The sequence below is a fragment of the Haemaphysalis longicornis genome, unplaced genomic scaffold (genome assembly GCF_048455015.1).
Source record: "Haemaphysalis longicornis isolate Haplotype H1 unplaced genomic scaffold, Haemaphysalis longicornis Haplotype H1 scaffold_1, whole genome shotgun sequence".
Taxonomy (NCBI): Eukaryota; Metazoa; Arthropoda; class Arachnida; order Ixodida; family Ixodidae; genus Haemaphysalis; species Haemaphysalis longicornis.
In genome coordinates, this window is record NW_027526203.1 from 258,151,710 (window position 1) to 258,160,293 (window position 8,584).

The 8,584-nt window shown below is 49.2% G+C and overlaps 1 protein-coding gene across 1 annotated transcript in view; it reads left to right on the plus strand.

The window, feature by feature from the left end:
* Positions 1–1,502: 1,502 nt before the first annotated feature.
* Positions 1,503–8,584, plus strand: part of LOC144144819 (O-acyltransferase like protein-like) — a 67,985-nt gene continuing 60,903 nt past the window's right edge. Inside the window, exon 1 of the mRNA XM_077676329.1 lies at positions 1,503–1,985. Coding sequence (XP_077532455.1) covers positions 1,688–1,985 — 298 coding nt within the window. The 5' untranslated portion in view covers positions 1,503–1,687. The remainder of the gene's footprint in view (positions 1,986–8,584) is intronic.

The window sequence follows — 8,584 nt, forward strand, 5'->3', positions numbered from 1 at the left end:
CTGAAACGTTCTGTATATACGGAATTGTGGGAATACGGAGTTCTTTCCTTGCCTGATAAAAAAAAAAACACAAAACAAGGAAGACTTGAAAAACACATGATAATAATATAGTGAATACCTGTCGAAACATTTGACACCATTTTTATGTCTGTAAGATTACGAGTACCATCAAATGATTGTCCGCATGAACTCCGTATATAGAAAGTGTACGGAAAACATACGGAGCGTGATTTTGCCCATTATTGAAAATAAAAGCGAAAGCTGTGCCAAACGTTCTTGCTGTGCGAACTCATGACTCCCCTGTTTGTGGAACTAACATCTACTTTAGTTACGCTTGGGGCGTCATACCCCGGGTGAACTCGAAATTCCCATAATTCCGTACATATGGAACGTTTCAGCAGTGTTGTCTCTTTCCTATTAGTGCCGATACAAGCAAGCCTTAAAGCAGACGACAACCACAACAAAAACAGCAACAAAGGACCTGATAAAAGCAAGTGGAACGCTTTCTCACGAATGACGCTTTGCATGAATGCACATTCAACTAAGGATAGTTCAAGCACTTTCCGCCGCGCGGACACGCCCCCAGCTACTGCCAGCAATAACTCGGCGCCTTTAAACGAAAATTGCCACCTCGCGCTTCGGCTTGGTTGTTATCAAGTGTTCTTTCCTTCACGTGCTACACTCTGAGAGCGAGGCGTTAAAGGCGGCCGCCCGCAGATAAGCAAAATCCCGACCGCAGAATGAACACCGGCTGCATCGGAGCAGCCGTTGTTGCCGTAACAGGCGCACGATCATCTACCTCCTCTCCAAAATGCCCCGTGAAAGGTTTCATGCGATGCGTGAAGCCTTTCTTAATTTCTCGAGGCGAAGGTACCTTCTCGTGAGCATAGAGAAGACAAGAGGGGAAGAGGCGAGTTGCGGTGAGCGCGCGCATTGCCAACTTTCCAAAACCTACACAAGATCGTGTCCACCGTACAAGTCGGCACAGCGTCCGCGCCACAGACAGATGAACGAGCGGGGAAGGCAACAGACGGAACGCAGAGTCACGCTCGTTGCAGACAGCGGCGGCCCCGTATTCCAAAAATGACGCCAACCGACCAGCGCACGGGCGCGCTCGCGCACTCACGGTCGCCTCTCCTTGTCTACCTGCGGGAGCCTGACCGCAGAGAGGAAAGTCAGCATCACGCTCCGTATAAAAAGCTTCATCTGCAACACCATTAGATGAAGATCATCTCCGCGCAGCAGTCTCTCCTCGGCGCGCAGCCTCTTGCAGAGAAAAGCGCCGACGGAAAGAAGGGAAGCAGAACAGAAAACCAAGAGCAAGCAGCCGCCACGATGCACTGCTGCCTCGACCGGCAACAGTAAGGCGAACAAAAAGAAAGGCAGAAAGAAAACTTTCGTCGCAAAAGGAGGAACCTTCTCGCATCTTGTTCAGCATGGAGGAGGAAAAGGAACACATTTCGAATCCGCGCCGTGGTGGTTGGGACAGCGGGGCGAGAGAACAGCGCGGTGGGCCTCTCAGAGAAAGTACCTGCGCGGCGCGCGCGGCGAACCAGGTCAATAATTGGGGCCACGGAGCCCAGATGCGGCGGCAGTTCTGCGCCCTGCCAGAGGCTGCTCCGAACGACCGCGGAGCGCTTCGGGATCGCCCGGCAGCGTTTCTTGGCACGCGTTTCTTACCGGCGTCATGGAGCAACGTACCGTCGCCTGCGCCTTATTCGCCGCCTGCTTCCTGTGGGGCCTGCTCGTCGTCTGCCACGGCGGCCATGCGCAGGGCCCTTTCCAGGGCCTCCAAGACGCGATGACCAACACTTCGTGGGAGGACCAGGTGAACAAGTCCAAGGTCAACATCGACGCCGTCGCCAACGAGATCTTCCCGTACGTCGTGGAGGGCTCGTCGGAGCTTGACGTTTCGGTCGATTGCATGACAGCGCTCCTGAAGACCTTCAAGGCCTTCCGGGACCTCAAAGGATGGGCTGTCAGGCGTAAGTAGTCCTGCGAGGCACGTGCCCTTGAACTTGGCGTGTTACTATTTATGACACGCCAGGACCGGTACGCGACGTACTACGCTCATTTCATGTGCCACCCACTTCAAACCCAACTCTTAACTGCATGATCCAACCCTTGTCGTTGCGGCCTGCGCGTGTTCTGCAGGCCTCAGCGGGGAGCTGAACAGTGAAAGACTGATTTGACTGGGATCAAAAACTACCTACCTAGCACTGAGTGGAAATGCGCGTGCGAGTCAGTTTCATTCAGCGTTTTCACCGGACACAGCCGTCCTCTCGTGAAAGCATTGAAAATTACTGAAACGTACGGGCGCGTAACCTTTCCTCCCGAAGCAAGCGGAACGGTACGGGGACTGAAACTGTTTCACTGCGAATGAGTTTGGTAATAATAGCAAAATGGCGACTATATATTTGCTCGTTTCCCGAGACGGCATGCTATCTTTTTTAAGGCGCTTTAAGCTCACAAGTGCTACACATGTGTAATTGTTGCCAGTATTAGGCCCGTATTTGCATCAGTAAAACTATAGGTTAACGTATGACCACTGAATTTATATTTGTCTCTGCATATGCATAATTCTAGAGGATACTTACGGAGTGGCCTTGCAACCAAAACATACTTGCACGCAAGGCTCATCAAGTTTACTGCCCTTGCTGCGTGGACAAGGACGTCGTATGCACGAGGCTCGTAACTATCTTGTTAAAGGAACGGAACATTTGAGCCCCCTCCAAAAAAAAAAGGAATGCAAGAACGATCGAACGACGCAGTGGTCTGCGCTTATCAAAAGACACGAGGCGTATGTTTGATAGGAAGTCTCATGAGCTGGGATGATTTAGCCTGTAAAAGGAGTCAAACTCTCACTTACATCCTGCCTTCAAAGTGCAGTGACCTCTATCACAGCTGCATTTTCGCCATCGTTTTGTTCTGTTCACAAAATACTGGCTCATGATTTTGCATGCGGGGTGTATAAGTAAACTCACATACCAGCATTTTCTACGTTGATCAATCAATAATCATTGAATAATCAAGTCTGTGCTGAGAAGCCTTGATTAATCAATGAATTGATAAATGCCTTTGTGTAAAAAAATTTTTGACACTGCATGCCCAATAGTTGCTAATGAAGATTGTGTTGTTTGATGAGTTATGACAACTATATACTGTGTTCGACAAGACCCTGGTGTCCCAACATTTTTATTCCGGGGCACTAAACACAGCCGGAAGGGTGGAAAGAAAGCAGCCGGCGGCAACGACCGCTCGTGGGTTCCGGTCACGAGTGCGACATTGCATTCCCAAGAGGCGTTTTGAAAACTTGATCTATGCCGGCTCCCAAGCATGGCCCGAGTTTGGCCGCTCCCTCAAACGGATTTTTAAAGTGAAGCTTTTCTTTGATCTTGGAAGGGGCTTCTACTGCTGCTTCTGCTGAGTTGTGGCATCGTGCGCCGCGGCAGGTTGTGTCTTACACCAGACAGCCACCGCTATAGTACCCGCGAGGCCCGGAGAGCAACTCGCGACGGAGGGGGGGTGACGAGATAACGCTCGCGTTCTCCTACCGCCCACGAAAGGTCGGCTGAGGCAGTGGCTTGGTGGGAGGGGGGAGTCCAGGGAAACCCCAGTTCATGCTTGTATCGCGTTCTCTGCTGCTTGGAGCTAGTCGCGTCTTCGCCAGGGAGATTGGAACTTTGAGCGCTTCTTAGGTCTGTATTTCTAGACGCATTCCCAACGGCTCACCGTTCTGAATAATCAGCAACAACGAAAAGCACAACCACAATAATAAAATTTGTACACGCCAGTTCATTTCAACCCAGGTATGCCACGATGACAGCTGCGCGTTACGTCGATTCCTACCTGTGCGTGGGAACCACCAATTTTAACACGAAAGTATTTTATTCCGCGGTACACAAACCTCGCGGATGTCATATCCGTCACGGAAATGATATCAACAGAAAAGTTTTATTGATGCGGCCGCGCCAGGATTCGAGCCCAAGGTCACTCTGGCCGCAACGGGAGGTGGAAACGCTCTGCCAACTGGACCATGACGTCAAGCATGAAGAGCTGTACGAACGCGCCTTATTTCCTTCCTTCTTTCCGCATTCAGATGGTGCTGCCGTCTGGGAGAGGTGAAGCGAATAGTGCGTCAAGACGCTAATGAGCGCCGAAAGTTGGCGCCTCGATAGGGCAGTGTATAGCAGCGTAAGCTGCTGTGTTTATCTGGCCGGTGCCTATGCTGCAGGTATGATGGCCCCGTGCACGGTGGAGGAATAACTTAATCCTCCACCGTGAATTCCTCCACCGTGGCCCCGTGTAGGAAAACTGTTGCATTAAGGCAGGAAGGCAACGATGCCGACTGGCGAATGTCGCACTCGTACTGCATCGGTGCGACGAGAGACACGCCGGCGGGAAGCGGAGCGTCCAATTAAGCTACGAACTCTGCCTGCCGCGTTCCTCAAGGGGAGCTCGTCGCAACGCACGCGTCTGCCATACACGCCACGGAGCACGACCGAAGCGGTCGCACGTTTGCCAATGCTACCAGCCAATAGGACGTCGCTCGCCAAGCCCACCCACAAGGCTGCTGCCGACCCGCAAATCAGGCTGCTTTCGCTGGAGCACGCCGTGACTTCACCAAACGATTCACTGACAACTCGTTCGGTATCGCTCGCACGGTTCGCGAGAGCCTGAGGTTTCAATGGGATTTACGCAGTGCTCCGGCGCGTGTAATCCAGTGTCTAATTTTGATGCGACTAACGGTGCCACACCGACGAAATATAAAGAGCAATGCGCAAGTTCATGTCAATGCGCAATAAACATTCCCTTTGTTCGTTCCCTTTGTTCGTGTCGCGTTTTTTCAGTGGTGCGCTTTCTGCAGGTTTCAAAATGAAAAAAAAAATGAAAAAAAAACCGTTCAACTGCTCCAATAGCCGCGCTTACATGAATGCGACAGAATGCGATACCAGCGCGTCACATTTCCTAGCGCATCACGAGTAATGCGATGCGCTAGCGTTTACATGTACCGCATTACCCCTGGTGCGATGGTGGCGCCATACGGTGTCGCACATCGAAGGTAAAGCCGCGTTTCTGGCGCTTCCAAAGCTTCCGGCACGGCTGGTTCTTGTTCTTTTTTCACGACTCGCATTTGCTGGCGTCTTACACTCGATTTAGACGTCTTTAAATGCAAAGCTGCGTTTGCAGGGCTTACTTTTCTTGTCGACATAATTCCTAATGCGATGCGCTCGCGTTTACATACACTTCGAAAGTCGACTTACGCGTCTCAATCCACCCCTGTCTGCGCATTAATGCGACGCGCTTCCTTAGCGCATTAGCCCCGTTTACATGAATGCGATGCGCTAGAAAATTGATGCGATGCGATGCGATGCGCCACTTGTCACATTCATGTAAACGCGGCTAATGAAGGCATATTTCACGTTCGTGTTTGACCGATTCCAATGAAAGAGGGATCAACCACATTTTTATCTCTCTCTCTCTCTCTCTCTCTCTCTCTCTCTCTCTCTCTCTCTCTCTCTCTCTCTCTCTCTCTCTCTCTCTCTCTCTCTCTCTCTCTCTCTCTCTCTCTCTCTCTCTCTCTCTCTCTCTCTCTCTCTCTCTCTCTCTCTCTCCCTCCCTCTTTTCCCCTCTTGAGGTCACCTCAAATTTAGGACTGCGCCATCGATTTGTGCAGCTCGTGTGAATACGTTAGCGCAAACTTACTACGATTAAAGACGCAACCATGCCGCCCGTCAACTCCTCAATTTTTCACAATTAAACTAGGGTCGTGTCAAGCCATCGGAAGCATCATCGACAGCGAACTGTGTCTTGTAGTTGCAGCGTGCTCTATCCGCGCATGGAGCACGAGTACCAAATCAAACATCCAACCGACTCTAATCATTTAGCTGCCAAGCATGGTTCAAAACCGGTTCTCGTTGTTGTTTCCCCGGAATCGGGAAGGTGTAACTTTCTGCGCATCAGTGCATGCATTTCTTCTATCAATTCGCATGTTGCTGCAGATAGCCGCCTCCGTGCCTTTCACGTTGCTTTCCAGTCCGCTTGGCAGCTCTGTTTGACGAACCCGTGCAATGGTTCGGCATTGACTGAAAGCAAACGAACTTTAAAGCATGCCTTACCACTGCGCGCAGTGTGTACACACAATTGATTGATTGATTGATTAAAAAATATACTTATTTAAACGAAAAAAAGAGGGAGGAAAGAAGGTGGCTATCCTGATTCTAGGGTACCTCTGGCCTCCAACACCGAACTGGAATACTATTCGCGCGTCAGCAGTTCACTGTTTTATTTCTCCTCTAACAATCTAATTTTTCCATTTTTCATGTAGAAGGTACTCAGTCCGGAACCGATTCAGCAGGTTAAAATCCCCGCGCTTTCTCTGTTTTCTCCTCTATTTTGCGCTCGAAGAAACGTTCCCGAGGTGCAGACGCGCGCCCTTCAGAACTCTGATGTCGTCAAGCCTAGTAAGGCTTCGGTCCTCTGTTATACCGTTGTTTGGTGCACTGCCTGACCAGCAAACGCATTGGGCAATAATGCAATCGGCGAGCGCCGCAATGTGGATGTGCTCTTTTTTTACGAATCACAAAATGTGCGGTCACCTTCTCCATTGTCTAGAAACTTCAACAGCGCGAACTGACAGGACGAAAGAAGAGAGACACAAACGACATAGACGGGCGCTGGCCCGTCTATGTCGTTTGTGTCTCTCTTCTTTCGTCCTGTCAGTTCGCGCTGTTGAAGTTTCTAGATCATGAACCAACTAAATCGCACCAGAGTCTTGTTAAACCTTCTCCATTGCTTGGCTCACTCTTATGTAATTATCTTGGAATCATTTACAGCGAAACTATTTCTATATCTACTGAGCGCGGTCTTGTTCTAAGCTTTCCTACGCTTGATGCGACATTAAGGAAACGGGAATAGTCATGTGCCATTTGACCACTCGTAACGTCCCCGTAACGACCATCGTAACTCGTAACGACCACTCATAACAGCCAGCTTAACAAAGCACCTATGATATTAAGAAACATTAAGAAACACAAAAAGAGAAATATCGTCAACGGCATAATAAAAAAACGGGACTAAAACAACTCTGCTTATTTGCTAACGAATTCGAATCCTTTCTGAGTTTTGTTACATCGTCAACAGAGGGAGCGACACCAAATAATGTCTCAGGCCAGGAATGCTTTAACTTCGCGTTCATGCTGGCAACCCTGCCGCCTACCGCCAACGAAGAAATTTCGGGGTTACGCAGAGCCATGGGATTTATCGGCTTTTCAATGGCTACTTAAAACTTGACTGAAAATATGAGTGATAACTGCTGGCGAATAAGTCCACTAAAACCTAGACCCTTTCAAGAAATAATGGCGTTGTCTGTATCAATACTGTTGACATAACTTCAATACTGGTGCCAAAGTTGCGGCAAATACTCAAATCAAAAGCTTCACATTAGCCCTGACAACTGCGTGGATGTCCACAACCCCCCCCCCCTCCCCCCAAAAAAGGGTAAAACACCCCTTCGTCCAACGACAACGATGGGTGCAACACTCCGCTTTCGCGTGGGGGATTCGTTCGCTGTTGTTGGGTTTGTGGACTTTGATCGTTGATGGGTTGGACTTTGCGTCGTTGCGTCGTTCAATCCGTGGATCTCGCCCGTCCATCAGTGAGACCAAGGAAGCTTTGTTTTAAAGCCAAACTGTTCCGACCGCTTCGGAATGACGCGATCAGATGTCCACCTTATAACGCGAAAAACCCAGGTTCGATTCCAACCACGGGAAGCATTTTTTTTTCTTAGGGCGCTTGATGCGCCTTCGCTTAAAATTATCATCGTTTTGTGAAACCTGCTGTGTAAAGTTAGCTTTCCTGCCATGCCATTTGGTGACGGGGTGGTCGCCATCAGTGAGGCATAGAAAGCTTCTCTTTAATATTAGCTACTAGAAAGGCTAGCCACCCGAACAAAATCGAGCATTTAACCTAAGGATTGGTAGCACATCTTCGTACATGTAATGCGCAGTTAAGCCATGGCGGCTTTTGTGGCCATCGCTGTTTTTAAAGACGATCGTCTTTCTTGGGATACTTAAACCCAGAAATTTTGTCTGTCTGTCTGTCTGTCTGTCTGTCTGTCTGTCTGTCTGTGACTTGATTCAGCCAGCCGGCCAAAGTGAAACGAAGTCTGCCCAATAGTCCTATATATACTCACAGCCAGATCTAAACGTCTAAGTCCGGTTTATGTTCATACATGTCAACATTGTTGAACAAGAAGAAGACATTACGCAAATATAAGACAGAAAATTAACACACCAAAGATGCTTACAGAGTTCCTTTATAAAAAAATTTATGCATGCTTGATTTTTGTGAAATGAAATACTACATCTACTGCAGAAAAAAATTCATACTGTCTCCTGCTATCGCCCACGCCACTATAGCTCCTGGCGGCATTTTAAAAAATTCAAGTGTCAACAGTTATGAAAGTTTCCACTAGATATGTTCCACGTTCTGCTTCGGACGCACGTGGACTAGGGCAACGCGGTTCTATAAACGTTGAAGTATAGGGCGCCTCGATTCACGCGCGTCTCCGCCGTACGGCAGC